Below are 20,556 nucleotides of genomic sequence, written 5' to 3'. Positions count from 1 at the left end.
CAACCACAGTCCAAGGAAAGAACACAGGGTTAAAAAAACCACATGACCTTTATATGAATTTCCAGATCAAGACTGCTGAATGGAAAGCCTTGCTTTATTAGCAGACTGACAGAACAGTGCTGCATTTTGAAATGTACATGTTCCAAAATATACCTCTTCCTGCTGCCATTTACAAACTGATGTCTTTCTTCCACCTCATCCATTTTTTACGGAGTCAATCTTGCTACCTTTGGGCAGGGCTTATGCCTTTATTTTAATCTACTGTACCTAGTCACCATATGCAGTCTAGAAATAATTTAGCTCTATGTTTAAAACTGTTGATAATCACAGAATACGAGGTCTCCTGGTAAGAATTTATAGCTGCATCTCAATAAACCCCTTTAGGCACACGATCCTCAGAGGTTATTTGTAGCCAGTCAATACAAACGGCAAAATTTTTCACAAGGATTTAATTAAATATTTTATTAAACAGTGTGGAATTTTATCGCATCACATTCTCCCGATAACTTGTAACTGACTGTTTATAATTACTGCTAATTTTCTGGGCTGTTGCTACAAAACAAAGACGTTCTCTCAGCGGTGACTTTGTTCTGAGTGGAAAGTGCAGCAAACTTATCATCTGTAAATCAAAATGACTGCTGAGGAGTCCAGCCAACTATCTTGATACTAGGTGCATTGTACAGGGCACAATATAAAATGTAATCATGCAATACAACTGTACAAAATGATTCCTGTTCAAATTAACCTAAAATTTGATCCTTTGGGATTTTAGCATATTTATCATCTAGATTAAGTGATATTTTCTGAAGTCACATAACAGATAAAATGTAAATTATTGAAAATACCCTTCATGCTTGGCTTAAAAAGAAAATCAGCCAAGATTAACAGATTCCATGTTCAATGAAGCCTTCTTATTTTGTCTTTTATTAGACTCTTTATTACAGATTCGGCAGTGCTTACAATATCTACATTTCTATTCTTTTGATTCTTCAGTTTCTTCTAAATTTGATAAATCAAAATCCATAGGCGCTTTGATGATGCTCTCAACTTGTGTTAGCCTTATTTTCAATTTTTGCTGTGCAGCACCATATTCAGCCAAAAGTCTGGCAAACCTTGTTTGTAAACAGTCAAGCATTACTTCTATTTGGTTGACCTTTTCCTCGATATCTTCAGGATCTCTTCCTGCGTTTGCAACATCTAAATCCAGCAGTCCATCTTTCATAAGGACTTGCTTTCCCTTCTCTTCCAACAAGGCCTTTGCATCTGGGTATTCTGTTAAAGCCTCCATTAGGTCATCTTTAGACAGACAAAACAAATCTGAATAACCAATGCTTCTAATGTTAGCTGTTCTCCGATTTCCAGCTTTGCTACCTTTAATGTTAAGAATGCTAATCTCCCCAAAGTAGCTGCCATCACTTAGGACCACATATTGAGTAACTCCATCATCAGCAACCACAGCAAGTTTCCCTTCTTTGATGATGTACATTTCTCGCCCAATGTCACCTTTCCGACAGATATAATCTCCAGGACTGTACACCTGAGGCTGTAGTTTTAAGACTAGCTCAACCAGTAAGCCAGCTTCACAATCTGCAAAAATCTGGACTTTCTTTAAAGTTTCCAGATGAACATTGATGGCAATTTCTGCTCGTAATTTATCTGGGAGATACTTCAAGACTTTTCTTTCATCTACTGCCTTCTTATTTGTCCACAAATAATCAAACCACTTGATAACTCTGTTTTCTAAGTCTTTGCTCACATTCCGAAACTGCATGTACTGTTTTATAGCATCAATCCTTGCTTGAAACTCTTCCCTGGCGGCATTCATATTGGAGATCATAGAACCAATATTACCAACAATGGTAGCAAAAATTAATATACCAACTAAGAAGTCAACAACGACAAAGAAATACTCAGCATCTTTCACGGGAGGTGGTGTTTCACCAATAGTTGTCAAGGTCAGTGTGGACCAGTAAAGGCTGTAAAGATACTTTCTAGCCAGCCGGCCAAATTCAGGATGGCTAATATTGGGATAGACCCATGTGTCTGTTCCAAAGCCTATGGCTTTGGAGATTGAAAAATACATACATGCATTCCAGTGGATAATAATTATAATATACATGACAAGATTTGAAATTCTGAATATATTTGGGTAACTTGTTCTTGTTTCTGTTTGCTGGAAGAATTCAAACATACGTGATATTCTAAGTAATCTGTTTATTCGTATTTCTGGGTAGTTCAAGCCTAACCTGAAGTAAAGTAGATCAGTTGGAATGATGGAAAGTACATCTAATTTAAATTGTACTGTTCCCTTATATTTTTTCTTAAGTTTAAGTTCTTCTTTCACCAACAAACCTTGTTCCAGGTAACCTAAAATAAAATGCAGAAATAACTTTGTGATACTTTTGTTTTATTTTTACTGACATGGCAAAGGGCAAATATATATGATAATTTAGTAACTCCTGGGTAAACCAGTTATCTGTATTATCCTGCCAACTGCTGAGAATTTTATCATACAGTATTTCCAGTTCCACACCAAATCAGGAATCTAGAAGCAGGTAAATGACAGGTAAACGGACACCAGTATTCACTCCCCCCCCCCCATTTTTTCATAATACTGTGAACTCCAATGGAACCATAACTGGGTGAAAATTCTGAACTATTCTGTTTCTCCTGTCACCAATTCTACAGTGGTACCTTGGGTTACAGATGCTTCAGCTTACAGATGCTTCAGCTTACAGACTCCACTAACCCAGAAATAGTATCTCGGGTTAAGAACTTTGCTCCAGGATGAGAACAGAAATTGCATGGCAGCGGTGCGGCAGCAGTGGGAGACCCCATTAGCTAAAGTGGTACCTCAGGTTAAGAACAGTTTCAGGTTAAGAACGGACCTCCAGAACGTTTTAAGTTCTTAACCCGAGGTACCACTGTATCAATGGGACGCGGGTGGCGCTGTGGGTTAAACCAGAGCCTAGGACTTGCCGATCAGAAGGTCGGCGGTTCGAATCCCCACCACGGGGTGAGCTCCTGTTGCTCAGTCCCTGCTCCTGCCAACCTAGCAATTCAAAAGCATGTCAAAGTGCAAGTAGATAAATAGGTACCGCTCCAGCGGGAAGGTAAACGGCGTTTCCATGCACTGCTCTGGTTCTCCAGAAGCGGCTTAGTCATGCTGGCCACATGACCCGGAAGCTGTATGCCGGCTCCCTCGGCCAATAAAGCGAGATGAGTGCCGCAACCCCAGAGTCGGCCATAACTGGACCTAATGGTCAGGGGTCCCTTTACCTTTACCACTGCATCAAGGTGTACAGAATCATTGCTTAGGAGATGGGATGGCAAACTTAGTGCCCCTTTCGTTTATCTTTACAAACATCCTGAGGACAGTCAAACAGAAGAAAGGAGTTGGTTCAAATGGAATGTTCCTGGTCCAGCCCTGCGGTTAGTTGGAACAGGAAGTAGTGACAAGTTCAAGTGCTCTCTCCTGTTCTCACTTCTCCAGATGGCAGAAGAAACTCATTTGGTTTGGAAAACCTCACAGTTTTTCCATGACATGCAGATCACGAAATTGTGGGCACTGCTTGATTACCCGTTTATTGGGAGTTCATCCTGCTCATCAAAGCATGTGTTACCCCACACTTTCCAGTGCATGTTTGCTCCATCACGTCCTTAATCACAAGAAAACCAATGTTTTTGAGAAAGCGGGGTTATATCAAGTATAACGATGCAACCCAAATTCACCAGTATCTGATGGAATCCTACCAAATCCAAACTTCATTCAGCTGTAGGGTGGCTGCTGCTGTGCTTGAGTCTGGCAGAGGGGAAATGAGCTTTTAAAATAGTGTTTTATATTGGGTTGCCACATCCATGACTGGGCTGAACAGGCTTAGGGTCCAACCTAAATCCCACCCCCAGCCAGTGCTGCCCGCCCCACACCCCTGGAATCTCCTGTTTTTGAACTTAATCCAGCCTCAGCTCAGCAAGCTTTGGTTCAACCAGGTGAGTCAGGATGTGCAAGTTATACCAGCCTATCTTCAGCTGAGCTAATGTTGGTGACCAAACACTGGCTGCGCTAGGAATCAGCTGGCTGAGCTGGAGATCTGCTGCATTCTAAGCAGCTGCTGTTAAGAATTTACTAGGGCTGCTTGATTTTATTTGATTGTTGCATTTCGCCTTTGGTGGTTTGTTTGCCCACACAGTCATTTTAATCACTTAAGCCTTAAAAGCACACTTTACATTTTCTAAAATAAATAAGGTGGTACTCCGATCCTGCCTTAATATGCATTGTCACTTATTAATGAGAGCAACCAAAATATCATTCTTCCAATAAATGCTATATAAAGGGTCTGGTGACTTCTGTTTCAGTGTATCTGAAGAAGTGTGCATGCACACGAAAGCTCATACCAATAACAAACTTAGTTGGTCCCTAAGGTGCTACTGGGAGGAATTTTTTTATTTTGTTTTGACTATGGCAGACCAACATGGCTACCTACCGGGTATCTAGAACTATATAAAGAGACAGCCTTAAGTTGGCTGGATAAGGCAATGTGGGATGTTATTATCAGAATGTGATAGATAAGTTCTGGTGATGAAATAGGTGACTTTTTAAGATGGGCCATTTTCCACATAGACACTTTCAATGTCTTGCACAACCCTCCCTAAAGAAAGCTTACTAGGTTACCTTGTCTTTGCTATTCATTTTAACAAGGTGGTATAACAGACAAAAAAATTACTGACCATATGATTCAGCAGAGCATACTCTTACCTGTCCTTGTACGTACAAACATGTCAGCAACATAGAGAATATCTGATATATAGTCAAAAATGAACCACATCTCTAGATGGTTGCTTTGAAGTTCATCAAAGCAGGCTCTGGGTAAGAAAGGAAACAGAATTTCAAAATTTAGAATTTGGAAGTAAGCATTTTGGCAATGCAGGCCTTAAACTAGGGATAACGAACCTGTGCCCCCCCTCACCCCGATGTTGTTGAATTGCAACTTTCAAAAAGCCCCAGTCAGCATGGCCCAGCATCAGGGATGATGGAAACTGTTGTCCAACAACATCTGGATGGTCATAGTTTCCCTACCTCTGTCTTACACAAAAGAACAAAGGGTATTCGGGTGATCTATAGAAATCTACTTCCATCAGTATTAGGCAATTCAATGGGACTGAGGGAAGATTCTCAGTTTATATTTCCCATGATTTGTACACAATAAGTGACCTTTTCACTTCACTCTTGTCCAGTGTTAAGTGCTTGTATATATTCCACTACAAACCCATACCACGCCAATGCAAAAGAACACTTCCCCAAAGTTTATGATGTTTTGCTCATTTGTGGTCTGAGCTTCTAGGGGAAATGGCAAAATGCAGCCAAAAAGAGGTTTAAAAATCAAATGAATCCCAACATTGGTTAAAGTAATATAAGCGTCTCCCAACACAGGTCAAAGTATCTGTGAGAACTAGTTGAAGCATATTTTTTGTATCTTGATCTGCTTGCTCATCAGTGCTTAGGTTTAAAATAACCAAATTATGATATGGTGATGGAATGGATGGCAGAGCAATCGCATCATCTTTTCGCTGTCCGCCTGGCTCAAATCAAAATTCTCTCATCCCACATGCAGCTGAGGCTAAATCAAATTTAGGGCAACACTCACTACACAGAGAAGCTCTGCATCTAAATTTATCACAACATGGTTCAGCAAATCATCAACATTTGTATACATTTTCCGAATGTCCAAAGCTGTTTGCTTACATGATATCTGCAATCATTACAGACAAGTAAGCACTGCTTTCTCCACACTGCAATAAGTGAGGGGAGAAATGGCACCGATGTTTATTGTGGCCTGCCTAAGTTTCAAGTCAGATGTAACATTTTGAGCTGAGGACTTCCTTGTTCACAGCTCAGATTAGCCAAACACATTAGTTAGCTGCTGAACCATCTAATGGGTTTCCCCTTTAGACACTGCAGAATTGTTTTACTGTTGAAAGAGTCTTGCTTCCTTTCATTTCTCTGTTTAAGATAGAGCAAAATGCCTAATATAGATCAATACGCTGCAGCGCTGTGTTGTTTTAAAGTACCTAGCAATGATCATTATCCAATTGTACATGACAGGCAGAGTGATGCAAAACAGCCAGTTGTAATACAAGCTTCCCGAGGGATCAATAACAAATACCTCTTTCTTCTCCCTAAACAGCAAGCAGAAGGAAATTAATATATTAAGAAGCAAGCGGTACATAACAGCCATAATAAATGAAAGCCAGCAGCATTTTCCTATTGATTTTAAGGAGTTTACTGAAACATATGCTGCAGTCTAGTACACACTTCTCTGAGAGTAAATCGGACTTACTTCTTGGCAGACAGGCATAACTACACTATTAAAAGTACTTAACTTTGGATGGATCATCATGCTATCTCCAAATCAGGGGTGGCAAATCTTTTTCAGACCAACGGCCAGATTCTTTAGTGGGCAAATGTCTCGGGCTGGCTGGATGCAGAGGAATGGTGAGGGGCACCAGCTGGTGAAGCCCCAGAGAAATCAGGCACAAAGCCAGGGGATCGGTGGTGGGACAACGATGCATTGTCAGAGAGAGAAGAGGGAGCAGACTGGGAGGAGGAGGTGCTGGAAGCTTAAGAGGCAACAGCGTCAAGTGAAAAATAGTATGGTAACTTCCTATGGTAGCCCATAAGCATGCCATTGGCCTAGCCCACATGTTCCTGGGTAGCAAAGGGAGCTGACACATTTCCTTCCAGATGTTGTGAACTACAAGTCTCATCAGTTCCAACCAGTATGACCAACAGTCATGGATGATGGTAGTTGTAGTCCACAGCATCTGGAGGGCACCCTATAGGCTACCTGTTAGGTTGTGGGTGAACATATCCAATGACACAGCGATTCTTCAAACAGCTCTTCTTTATTCACAGGCCAGAACAGAACTGAACTGAAGGGTTCAGCCAGCCTGCTTATATAGAGCTCCACTAGAACGCAACAGTAACCATTTTCTGTAACTATCCAATCACTGAACCTCACTTTCGATCCCTTATTTGCATATGTGGACCTGAACTATCTACAGTATCTACAGTACCCCCCTGCTGACCCAGGGTGAGAACTTCATAACACTACCCATGCTATATAGTAGTGTCACTAGTACACTGTGAGGCCCAGCCAAGTGAAAATTATAACGTATTTTCAGCCCTGAAGAACACTTACTCCTCTTCCTTATTTTTCTTCTCAGCTTTATCTTTCTGTCTCTCTTGGCTGTCCTTATTTTCCTTGGCCACTGTGTCCTTTTCTTTTTCCTTTTCGCCATCAGATTTGCTGAAAGAGTGATGGAAATTATATGACTTTTACAATAAAAGTAGAACCATCCCTTTAGAAAAGTCTTATTACATATCGCAGTATATATTTAATTCTCTTACCTTTCCCCCCATTTCTTTGTACCAAAGAAACACCTTTACAATCAATTGAGGAATACATTTTAAGAACTGATATTTGCCACTATTATTGTAACGGGGGGAGGGGAAATAGGTGTGTTGTTGGCATATAGGAGATTTGCTGCTGCAATCATATAAAAAAGTAACATTTATATTTTGGATAGGTGGAGTGTAGATAGAAACAACAAAACTATCAGGCTCGCCTAGTTGCCATACAGGTTTCAGTTTATACTCAACGATGGCCAATTTCCCCACATTAAAAAAATATTGTTTCACTTGGCATTCTCATGGCCTAGTAAAGACATTTCTTGTTAAACTCTGATGAGTTCCACTATTTGTTGTTGTTGTTGTTTAGTCGTTTAGTCGTGTCCGACTCTTCGTGACCCCCTGGACCAGAGCACGCCAGGCACTCCTGTCTTCCACTGCCTACCACAGTTTGGTCAAATTCATGCTAGTAGCTTCGAGAACACTGTCCAACCATCTCATCCTCTGCCGTCCCCTTTTCCTTGTGCCCTCAAATCTTTCCCAACATCAGGGTCTTTTCCAGGCAATCTTCTCTTCTCATGAGGTGGCCAAAGTATTGGAGCCTCAGCTTCAGGATCTGTCCTTCCAGTGAGCACTCAGGGCTGATTTCCTTCAGAATGGAGAGGTCTGATCTTCTTGCAGTCCATGGGACTCTCAAGAGTCTCCTCCAACACCATAACTCAATAGTAAAGACATTTCTTGTTAAACTCTGATGAGTTCCACTATAGTAACCAGCAATAATGGCTGAAGCAAAGGGGCAAGGCAGAACCCTGTAAATACAAATCCTATTCCTTCCTCAAGAATGATTTGCTCCTTCTGTAGGCAGGTGTCATGTATATGGTTCTCCCAAAGGTCTGTTTCAACCTACGGCAAATTATACTGTACTCTATAAAGCAGCAGTCGGCAGCATTTATCCAGCCGTCCTGCAGATGGCAGCAAGGTCTCAGCTGTTTTTAACAACTAGTGCTCTGCACTGGAATAAAAATTAAAAACACCTTTCATCTACACAGCTATGCGAAAAAGCGAAGGTCATTTGTTTATGAAAAGCTATACGCTTTGCAGGTCTATCCAAATCCATTAAAATCAACCAAAATTTGCCATTTACTTCGATGGGATGGAAACGGTATTGTTTTCAAAGGAATTTTCAATCTACATAATTGGATGTAGGGAGATGTTTATGGTGGGGTCAGTGCTCCTCGTGCATGGAAGTTTGTTTGCAGCATTCACACAATGCCAGCACATATTCGCCCCGCCCCCCAGGTATACCCCAGACTTTCCATTTCTGGAGGAAATCTAATTACAAAAAGCCTGACGGCAACAACCCATTTATGATATCTCGGCATGCCATTTGCAACAGGGTGCTTCTAGGCAATCCTTCTCAGTGTTGGATTGGGGAAGGGACTTAGCTCAGTAACAGAACACCCGATTGCATGCAGTAGGTCGCAGTGTGGTGTAGTGGTTAGAGCATCGGACTAAGACCGGGAAAGCCAGGGTTCAAATCCCCGCTCTGCCCATAAAGCTCACTGAGTGACATTGGGCCTGTCACTGCCTCTCAGCCTAGCCTACCTCACAAGGTTGTTGGGAAGATAAAATAGGGAGGAGTTTAGGGATTTTAAAAAATAGTTTTATAAATGGTGTATCTTCGTTTCTCAATTTGACCCTTTTACAGGGTTTTGTATGTACTGAGGTATTTTATACATTGTGACTTGCAGTTATTTTTATCGATCATAGTTTAGTAATTATTTATTGTCATTGCTAAGAGTGAATCTCTGCTCAATTGTTATTTGCTGATGTTTGGAGAGTTAAATTTATTGTGTACTGCTATATTCTCATAGATTGTTTCTTTACTTGATTTAAGTCGTTCCATTAATTCGTTCCATAGTATGTTGTATTATGACTTTTTGTATTGGATCAGATTATTATAAGGTGTGTGTTGCATATTTTGTTGCTGTAAATTGCGTTATGCATAGTAATACAGAAAGGCGGTATACAAATTAAAAGTGAAATGGGGGGGGAATGAAACCTATGTACTGCCACCTTGAGCTCCTTGGGGTAGGATATAAATAAAATAAGTAAGCAAACAAACAAGCAGGTTCAGCCCCCAAATAAACCTGGGGGAGACCTTGGCCTGGAATCCTGGAAAGCCTCTGCTAGGTAAAGGTAAAGAGAACCCTGACCATTAGGTCTAGTCGGGCTGACTCTGGGGTTGCGGCACTCATCTCGCTTTATTGACTCTGGGGTTGCGGCGCTCATCTCGCTTTATTGGCCAAGGGAGCCGGCCTACAGCTTCCGGGTCATGTGGCCAGCATGACTAAGCCTCTTCTGACGAACCAGAGCAGCGCACAGAAACGCCATTTACCTTCCCGCCAGAGCGGTACCTATTTATCTACTTGCACTTTGATGTGCTAGGTTGGCAGGAGCAGGGACCGAGCAACGGGAGCTCACCCCGTCGCGGGGATTCAAACCCCCGACCTTCCGATCGGCAAGCCCTAGGCTCTGTGGTTTAACCCACAGCGCCACCCATGTCCCTAAAACCTCTGCTAGTAAGGTAAAAAAGGTAAAGGACCCCTGAATGTTTAAGTCCAGTCAAATATGACTGTGGGGTTGTGGTGCTCATCTCGCTTTCAGGCTGAGGGAGCCGGCGTTTGCCCACAGACAACTTTCCGGGTCATGTGGCCAGCATGACAAAACTGCTTCTGGAGCAACAGGACACTGTGACGGAAACCAGAGCACACGGAAATGCCATTTACCTTCCTGCCACAGGGGTACCAGTTTATCTACTCGCACTGGCATGTTTTGAACTGCTACGTAGGTTGGCAGGAGCAGGAACCGAGCAACAGGAGCTCACCCCATCGCAGTGATTCAATCCGCCGACCTTCTCATCAGCAAATCTGTGGTTTAGACCACAGCGCCACCCGCATCCTCTCTGCTAGTAAGTATACATCTGAGGAAGATGTACTCTGTATAGGCAGTTTCCCAAGTTCTTATTGGTGTTGTGTCAACAAGACAAGAAGAGTCACAAAACTACAGTAAAGAGTGTTTTCAGCAATCATACAGTTACAATTAAAGGATGTTCAATATATAAGGTGGCATGGCATGGCCTAGCCAAGTAAAAAACAAAGTTCAGCTGACGTTAAACCATTATAAGCCCTCCTAATTTCAATTGCTGGATTGTGCCCCATGTTAAAAAGGCTGCAGTCCTAAACACACTAGGAAGTATATTTCACTGAACGTAATGGGACTTAGTGGCTAAATATGTTTTGGATTCCATTGCTTATAGGTAAGTACACATTTAACTAAATTGCGACGGTAAAATGTGATAGCAATATTAGCGAAGGACTTAAGAAGGTCATTCACATGCAGATCGTCCATTAAAAAATTAAAAACCAGTCAACTGGTTCATACTACTCACCTGCTTTCACCATTTTCCACTCCTTTCGTACTTTCGTTTTCACCCTGAATAGGCAAGCTGTGAACATCTGAATGTGAGTGATGAGTTTTGATCGCCTCTTTGGTCTTTGTGGTCATAATTGAAAGGTATTATCTGGGAGAGGACTGCAAAATGGATCCAAGATTGAAATTCAGACATTAAAACAAAGCTTGATTTCAATCTGCATAGGCATGATCCAGAGAAAAGAAACCATGTCTCATTGATTTCAGTTACAGATAGGTAGCCGTGTTGGTCTGCCATAGTCAAAACAAAAAAATTCCTTCCAGTAGCACCTTAAAGACCAACTAAGTTAGTTCTTGGTATGAGCTTTCGTGTGCATGCACACTTTATGTGTATCTGAAGAAGTGTGCATGCACACGAAAGCTCATACCAAGAACTAACTTAGTTGGTCTTTAAGGTGCTCATTGATTTCAAACACCCTCCCCTTAAAACCAATGGGATTTAAAAGTGTTTGTGAGGCTGCATCATGACTGGTTTTATTAGAGTGAATAACAGAAAAATAATCAGAAAATAGAAAGAAAAGGGACTTGTGCGTATGATCCAGCCAAATCTAAGCACACATAAATCCTATTGATTGCTATAGTTTAGTAAATACATGCTTAACTCTCCCTCAACCCCTGAAATCAGGGGGATGTAGACAATTAGGAGTAACACCCTTAATAGGGATTAAGCCCCATGTTGGAAACTGTGCCTATGTTAACTTGGATCAAACCAATTTGATCACTGATCTGGTTTCTCTACAACTAATCATTATGCATCTTGAAAAGAAAAAAGCAATTTCTCACAGTATAGGCATAGTCAGTGGCGTAGCGTGGGGGGTGCAGGGGGGCCCGGCTGCACCGGGCGCAACATCTGGGGGTTTGGGTTAGGGGGCGCAAATCCACGGGTTAGGGGGCGCAAATTACTTGCCTTGCCCCGGGTGCTGACAACCCACGCTACGCCACTGGGCATCGTGATTGCTTCACAATGATCAACAGCCTCAGAGAGGGCTTTCTGTTTTTGTTTTTTGCACAATATATTGCAAAATAAACACACATTGTTTCTTATTTTGTAATGCATAGTTTGCGCGTGTTCCTTCCAGGAAGTTGCCAACTTCAGCAAAACGGCCTTTCAATATTGCCCACTCCTTGAATTCCATGTAGCATTCCCAGGCAAACTTACAACTACTAATAACCCACCACCACTTTCATTTGTGACTTTTAAACAAAACTGAGCAATGTAAATAACACATACCAACCTCATTCTATTCATTCCATGTGCTGCAGTAAATCCTGAACGGTAATGAAATTCTTCGCTTTCTAAGGAAAGTGTATATCTAGAACAAAACGAAGAGGAGGGGAAGGAGGGAATAAATTAACTCTAGTGAAGAGGATGCCAGCAATACCATTGCAATAAGATGGTATTACAGGGCCTGCGTGTGCTCACCTTGGAAACGTAATCTGCTGTTCTGTGTAATGAAGGCAATCCCTTAAATCGCCTCACTCTAGCAGCCATCGCCATAATGAAAATCCAAAATGAAGCTGGGAACAAATTACCCTTTTGAAGTGCAGTACGTACTTTCAAAATATGCAATGTACCATATTTTTCCGTGTATAAGATGCCCCCATGTATAAGACGCCCCCTATTTTGGGGGGCTCCAAAGTAAGAAAACACCCCTCAGCACGACCCGTGTATAAGACGAGCCCCAATTTTAAACCTAATTTTTTGGTTAAAAAAAACACTAGTCGCATACATGGAAAAATACGGTAAGTAGCAACATTCCAAGGGCAGAACACAAAAACCTAGTAAAACGTATTTGACCCCATTGTTGATTGAGATTTTGAGCTAGAAAAAACGATAAACACCTTTATTTATAGCTGTCCCTCACCACACCACTCCCAGGCACTCTGTATGTCTAGCAGCTGTGTCAGGCAGAAATTCAACACGTTCAGGTGTTTTCCCATCAGGAGTAGGAAAGAAAACCCCACCTGCAGATTTCTGTATGCCATACAATTTTCAGGGACACAGAGGGTTTTAACCAGTGCTATTCCAACTCAGAGCAGACCCACTGAAATTAATAACCATTTCATTAATTGTCCATTAGTTTCATTGGGTCTACTCTGAGCAGGATTAGCACTGGCTACAAACCATAGTGTCCCTTAAGAAAATGATAACAACCTAGCATCATCTTAGGAATATTAATAATATGAATATTACACATGGGCACTGTGAAAGACTAAGGTTCTTAGGACGGTCTCAAGTGACAGCTATCATCCATCTCTGGGTATCATATCAGCTCCGATTTGCGCTTCACCCCATAATGGTCAATAAGGGCACAGAACAGTAGGGATACAAAATAGGACATTCCCCACTTGGTTCTATTGGATATTCTCTCATTGCTTGTTCTAGAAACAGAGAAGAACAGAGAAGAAGTTTCAAAAAGAAGCAGAAGGCTGATTGTTTTGTCTGTGCAAGGACATTTTCTGTGGGAACTGTTCTTTGAACATGCGCAGTATGACAGGAAGTGCTGATAACAATGGTTCTGTGTAACTTGTTGTGAGTCTCTTGCTTGCGTCTTGTGGTGTGAGAAGCAGAGAGACTCTTGAACTTTGTTAGGCTCTAAGCCTGCCTTGACCATGGCAGTGGTGAATGTCTGTATATATTTGCTACCAATATGCTATTATGTCCATCAAGGAAATCCCTACACTTGACTGAATCTTTAAGGCTTCCATGAATGTTTATTGCCTACTGTATATACCTTCAACCCTGAAGATGCTTCCAAGGAAGGAGATATGTTGAGATGTAACTCTTCTGAGTATGGATACTGGCACGCACACTCAGAGAAAGTGATGCCAGACCCAATCCTTCTAAATCATCCATCAGAGGTTGATGGCTTGACCCAACAGGTTTAACCACCCTTTGGGACACTCTATCCAGGAAACAGAGGCCAGCTCATACCTTGTTTAGCTTCCACCAGCAGCTAAAGGTATCTGTAAGTTAGTGCTGTTTTATATTATGTTTTCCTATCATTGTTATTTGGCTTTTTAAAAACAAGATATCATCACTCTTGAGTTCTCTTGGAACAGAGCTGGACTCAGAAACTTTATAGGGCTGGCGGACTGGCTGGTTGGGCTCCCATGCCCGCTTGCTTGCTTACTGTGATGCTACCTCAGCTCCAACCCCCCCCCCTGGCCAGCCCCAGAGGCATCGTTTGCCTGAGGAGCTTGTAGCTAGGGCTGCTGCAACAAACAGCTGTGCAAGCCTTTGGGGGGAAGAGACGTGAAAGGGCATCAGAGGTGGGAAGGGAAGAGGGACAAAGGCCAGTGTTGCCCACAGCACCCCTGACCATCATTCAAGGCACCCCAGGGTGCCATGGCACTTTGCTTGAAAACCACTGCTGTACATCTTTCTTTTGAAGCACCTGACTCAATGTAAGAATGGGGTACTTATCCCTTTGGATGTGACTCCTACTTGGAGTCACAGTAGTAGCCTCTGAAAAGCCAATTCTTTGTAGTTTACTCTCATATTGCCTCTGTAATGAACGAGTCTCCAATTCACATGTGATTTCACTGAACACATCATTCTTTCCCACAGCAGCAGCAGCACCTGGTAGAGCATATGCGTGCATACACAAACACATGTATCAGCCGTAGTGGGGAAGGAAATGTGGTGATCAGTGGCACCCCCCCACAGGAGTGTGAGCTATGAGTGCCAGTGTTTGTGTTACTCTGAATATAACATCCACGTGCCTTTGGCAGAGGAGTCCAGGACAAAAGGAAATTAAAACTTCCAGGACTAGTAAACATCTCTGCAAAAAAAAAAATTCAAATTAAATGCTCCTCCACCTGCCATGCACACATCATGAAGCTTGTAATCTTGTATGAACTGGAGAAGGATAGCAGCAGCAGATTTTTGTTTTTATTTAAAGCTATCTTTAATCTCTTCTTACATCTCGCTTAGTCAGGTCTTTTCTAATTCCTCTAAATCTCATTAAGGCAGCCACCATTCAGAAGCTTCTAGGCATTTGCGAGAAGGCAGAACTCCAAATTGTACTGTGCTCCTGGACAGATCCTAAATGTTTTGACGATTGACTTAGAACAATTCCTAAAGGTATTGAAGGGGTGCAATTGTAGAAAACGCCTTCATTTCACACACTCCTTACGCCTGACTGTTAATTAGATGTCTATGTGTACAACCAAAAAATACACCATCACTCTTCTTTTAAATATTCTTTTATCGATTTTCATCTCGTATAGCCCAACAAATATATCTCAATATAAAGTACTCCAAAAGAGAGGGGGAAATGGAGCAGGAGGAATGGGATGAGAGTGCTGGATGCTGGAGAACAGCTGGATAACATCTGGGAGTGCTGAGCTTTGCAGTAGGGAGTGGCTGAGTGGATGGAAAAAGACCTCCCAGCCCTAATGTCCCAGCAGAGAAGGGATTGCTACCTCAACCAGGCCCTGCTGCTTTTAGTGTGATCTCCCTGGCAACCAGGGAAGCATAGAATCCTAGAACCATAGAGTTGGGAGGGACCACGAGGACCATCTAGTCTAGGGTTTCCCAAACTTGGATCTCCAACTGTTTTCGGACTACAATGCCCATCATCCCTGACCTGATAGCTATGGATGATGGGAGTTGTAGTCCAAAAACAGCTGGAGACCCAAATTTGGGAAACCCTCATCTAGTCCTACCCCCTGCAATCTGGGCTCGTATTGGATAATGAGCTGGTTGGACAGATTCTACCCTGGTTGACAAGTGCGTCAGCACAAATAGTCCCAACCTAACTCAGTACACAAACTGCACTAATGACTGTGCCTGCCTCCCTCTTCCAAAGAGGATGCGCATCAGGTGTTGTCTTAGTATGGGCCTAGTCAAGTACCGCAGAGCTCTGCTTTGAATGTTTGAACTTTGTAACCTGTTCTATGTTTAGGCCGTGTAATGATTTGGAGGATAAAACCTTTGGTAACAATTGAGCAGGGTCTGAGTACTGCATCTCAGAGTGGGAGCTAAGACACCCTAATACAGTGGTACCTCGGGTTAAGAGCTTAATTCGTTCTGGAGGTCCGTTCTTAACCTGAAACTGTTCTTAACCTGAAGCACCACTTTAGCTAATGGGTCCTCCCGCTGCCGCCACGCCGCTGGAACACGATTTCTGTTCTCATCCTGAAGCAAAGTTCTTAACCTAAAGCACTATTTCTGGGTTAGCGGAGTCTGTAACCTGAAGCGTCTGTAACCTGAGGTACCACTGTACAAACCACCAGAGCAGCTGACCCCAAAGAGGTGTTGCGGATGTCAACAACAAAGATGTGAGGCAAAAGACAACGGGTTATACATAGTTTTTTCCTAAACAGCACACAGAGATGACTTGAGCTTGCCAATCAGACAACTTCTAGGCCAGAAGTTGTACCATGGCGAATGTGAAGTTCAGCACAGAACTTCGTCAATTTGTTTGCCTCAAAGGATTGAGCAGTAGACTTCATGGGCGTAGCCGGGAGGGAGCTGCCCCTCATTTAAAAAATCAGTAAAAATACATAGCTGAGGTTTTGCTCCCCCCTAAAAAAGGGCCTGTCTTTCCCGCAACAAAAATTCTGGCTATGCCCATGGCAGACTTTAGTTAACGCAGGTGCTGGCACTCATGAGTTCATCTCCAATTACCAGGAACAAAAGAACATTTTCTCTGAGGCCAGCTTTTTACCCAGAGGGCTGAGCACAGGAACAATTTTCTTGCATCAGGAAAACCATTTTCTTGACAGACACTGTTCCAGAAATACTGAGCCTGAGGACAGAACCACCCCATATTGGGACAGAAAACGAGACTTTTCTAAACTTGCTTCCTTGTCAATCAGAGCTCAGCATTGGGTCTCTTGAAAACCTTAGCTGAGGGGAAGAAGAAATAGAATAGTTTATGCTAATGTGTTCAGAATAGATGTTATTTTTTTCTTGTTGGATATCAGAACTGCCATTTGTAAAAGGGAAAAATATCTAATGCTTCCTTGTGAGTCAGTCAAATCTTTCAAATGCCAGAAGGAAGCCTATAGAAGTTCCGTCTAGAAGTTCCCTCCCTTCTGAACCCAGATCTTGCTCCCCCCCCTCCACCATGAAGCTGACCACAATTAGGGCAGCCAGCTCTGGCTGAGAAAATTCCTGGAGAGGCTTCCGAGCGGACATCAAAATTCTACATGTTGCTTTACCCCTCTCAATGCTGGTCAGAATTCACAGGCCCAGTTCCACCTCTTCAACTCCCCTTTATACTATAAACCTCAGGGAGAGGGGTGGGTCTCTCCAGGCAACCACCCATTTCAGTTACCCTCCTAAGTATTCTCCCTCCCTGAGGCTAGTGGCCAGCATGACACTTTCATCCTGAAGTACTGGGAAATACAGTAAATGTCAAGTTTTTACCTTAAAGCTGAATTGGCTTGCTCTTGGCTTCCTTCCAGCTGAGTTGAGCAGCAGCAACAGCAGGAGAGGGCTTTTGACTTCCTGCTCTGCTAGGGGTTCCCCGGAGTGGTTTGCTATAGCATCCAGTAAGATGAGATAACATCTTCTGTTTCTCTCTCTGACAGCATCTGGAACAAGGAACTGTCAATACAGGCAAAAGTGCCTATGTTTTTAAAAAGCTACTTGACAGAACAATGGGCGGCTGCTGCTGCTGCCAGGGACGGAAAACAATCCTCCCTTGTTACAATCACATTAAAATCAAGCATTCTGTTTTATTGGTTTGCCAACACAGCTGCCTCAGTTTATAGACACAAGAATATTCATGTACTGCATCTGTAACCCAGTGTCCTGAGCCAATACCAGCAACTGCAATCCTCCATATGGCTTGGCCCTCCCAGATCCCTTTTACAAGTGGTCATCTTAATTCTCATTCAGTATGTACACGAACTCTAGAACAAAGGCCACGCTTATGCCCATTGATTTTGCTAGGTTTGTACCTCTTTGCTTTTAAAATTACACAATTTATGCCTCTGAAACAATGTCTTGTGTTAAAACTAGCGTAGAATATTGATTTGGAGCAAAATGCGTGGCTATGTTTTCTTCCTCTGTCACAACTGGAACTCAAATGCAAGGTGGAAATTAAGGATGCAATGGGACTTGTTTGTGAGTAGACATTTACAGGCTTATACTGTAAAAACAGAAGGGACGCGGGTGGCGCTGTGGGTTAAACCAGAGCCTAGGACTTGCCGATCAGAAGGTTGGCGGTTCGAATCCCCGCGACGGGGTGAGCTCCCGTTGCTCGGTCCCTGCTCCTGCCAACCTAGCAGTTCAAAAGCACACCAAAAAGTGCAAGTAGATAAATAGGTACCGCTCCGGCAGGAAGGTAAACAGCGTTTCCATGCGCTGCTCTGGTTCGCCAGAAGTGGCTTAGTCATCCTGCCACATGACCCGGAAGCTGTACGCTGGCTCCCTTGGCCAATAAAGCGAGATGAGCACCACAATCCCAGAGTCAGCCACGACTGGACCTAATGGTCAGGGGTCCCTTTACCTTTACTGTAAAACACATACATAGCCTTTTTCCATGCATCTGCTGCCTTCCTATTTGCTGTCTATGATGCCTGGAGCCCTGTTCACTACAGCAGGTGCAAGAGGGGGCAAATGAAGGACTTGGTCGCTTTGTCTTCCATTTAACCAGTAGTTTGAATTGGATCCTGGTAACTCTGGCTTAAGGCTTGTGAAATGGAAGTGTTGCGGATTCAGGCAGCAAATTGGCAGACAATTATACAGTTGAAGGTGGCTTTGTCTGGATTGTTAAAGCTTGGGGAAATTACTTTTGCTATTTCATAACTATTCTTAAACCAGAAAAACAAGTTGTGAGTTTCTGATGGATAGACGGAGGTAAACAATATAAAATTCATAGTGATTAACAAGACATTTGGAAGCAACACAGCTCATGCAACATTTACTAACGGTGCCATCCTAATTATATCTGCTGGAGGAGAAAGTTCCATTGAATTCAATGGTGCTTACTCCCAGGTAAAGCAGGATTACGGCTGTAGTATTAATTCCCAGTCAATTTCTTTAGGGAGAGGAAGCATAGATCATATGGATTTCACACACACCTACCCATGCATAGAAGCTGAGTTACTTACAGTCAATTACTGGAGATGCTGCAAACCTGCAGCTTTCTGTTGTTTCTCTGAGTAAATTGCAAATTATTTCTCTACTCATGCTACCCTCTTAACCAGGAGTTCTCTCTCATATTGTCTTTATTTGCCTAAATCAGTAGTTGCATAAAAATTATGACATCTACAAACCACTTAAAAATTTAATGAAGCAATTCTCACTCCATTTATCAAAATATAAACTTTAAAAGTACTGTGTTGTTCCTGGAAACATTAGTTTGACTAGTGCTCCTGTTGCTACATTTGGTTCTGAGAATAGAGCTCTACATTTGTTATCTTCCTATGTACTATTAATCAGTGTTTCTCTCATTTTCCTACTCTTATTGAAATACTGCCCCTCAATGAGGCCAAACTTAGATTCACAAAATGTTTAGGGGTATGCGTACCTGTGTATGTCCCCAGAAAAAGCACTGCTATTAATGCTTTGAGGGGGTATTCGGGTAGGACGGTATGCTTCCAATTGCATGACTGCCACTATATAGTTTTTAAATGGGTTAGGGGCTAGTAGCCATGAAGCATTGTGTAGCATAGCAGGAGAAGAAGGGAATATTCTTTAAGGCTTTCCACTGCCAGGACCAGGAAAACTACTCTGAGCTGGTGTGGGATGCACTTCAACATATATTCAACATTATATTCAACAACTTAGAACTATAATAATGATTGTTTCATATTCACCGCCTGCCTTGGTTATCATAGAGCTACATATTTTCCTAGTAAGGAGATGGACATTTCTCCTACATTTATAGGCAAATATGTCAATCGTTTCCGTGCGCTGCTCTGGTTCGCCAGAAGCGGCTTAGTCATTCTGGCCACATGACCCAGGTGCTGTATACCGGCTCCCTCGGCCAATAAAGCGAGATGAGCGCCGCAACCCCAGAGTTGGCCACAACTGGACCTAATGCTCAGGGGTCCCTTTACCTTTATGTCAATTGTTGCAACAAGTCAGGTTTCACTTATGGGTTTGTGCTTAAAACAGCCACCTACACAGAGCTGTAATAGCCATTTTAAGAGTTACTGAGGCCCAAGTAAGTAACCTTCAAAACAAACCTCCAGAACCAGAAACAAGACCACAATCCCAAAACCAATTACAGATGATCAACTAGTTTTAGAATTACGAAAGACACAGGCGTGTACTACTCTGCTCCCCAATGGCAGCATAGTTCAAAATAAACAACAGTCCTAATAATATGCCCTTTTTTTCTCCTGGACCCCAGAATCTTCTTCAATAATGCTCAATATGTATGAACTATGTATTATTTGCTGAGCCTTCATTGTTGAATTTGGTCTCGACTTAGCAGTTAGCAATACACGGGACTTAACTCCATTGAATTCCACGGGACTTATGGTACTTCTAAACAGACATGGATGTGGTTGTGCTGTTAACTGATAACAGATAAAACAAAGTTATACTGTATATGGTTCTGGGCAGAGGCCCCCATGGTGGTTTGTGAATCAAATGAAGTTTACCGGTAAGTCTGCTCTGTAGTTAAAAAGGCACATTGTAAAGTTAACTCACTGTACCAGACTAATAATAATAAATAATATAATGTAAG

General features: G+C 42.5%; 1 protein-coding gene across 5 annotated transcripts in view; it reads right to left on the bottom strand.

Annotated features, from left to right (window-relative positions):
- NFXL1 (nuclear transcription factor, X-box binding like 1) overlaps nucleotides 1-20,556 on the bottom strand; it is an 83,081-nt gene that overhangs the window by 61,463 nt on the left and 1,062 nt on the right. The window contains exons 1-7 of one of the 5 annotated variants that reach the window (XM_083754891.1): nucleotides 17,280-18,231; nucleotides 16,576-16,757; nucleotides 12,136-12,213; nucleotides 10,860-11,002; nucleotides 7,200-7,307; nucleotides 6,070-6,177; nucleotides 4,757-4,863 (exon numbers count right to left, since the gene is read on the bottom strand). In XM_083754891.1, coding sequence (XP_083611017.1) covers nucleotides 4,757-4,863; nucleotides 6,070-6,177; nucleotides 7,200-7,307; nucleotides 10,860-10,975 — 439 coding nt within the window. In that variant the 5' untranslated portion in view covers nucleotides 10,976-11,002; nucleotides 12,136-12,213; nucleotides 16,576-16,757; nucleotides 17,280-18,231. The other 4 variants (XM_083754893.1, XM_083754890.1, XM_083754892.1 and 1 more) reach the window with 4 other exon arrangements.

This window comes from Podarcis gaigeae, assembly GCF_964106915.1.
Source record: "Podarcis gaigeae genome assembly, chromosome: 9".
NCBI classification, from domain to species: Eukaryota; Metazoa; Chordata; class Lepidosauria; order Squamata; family Lacertidae; genus Podarcis; species Podarcis gaigeae.
Note: the sequence above shows the minus strand (reverse complement) of the source record. Positions and strands in the feature narration are given on the sequence as shown.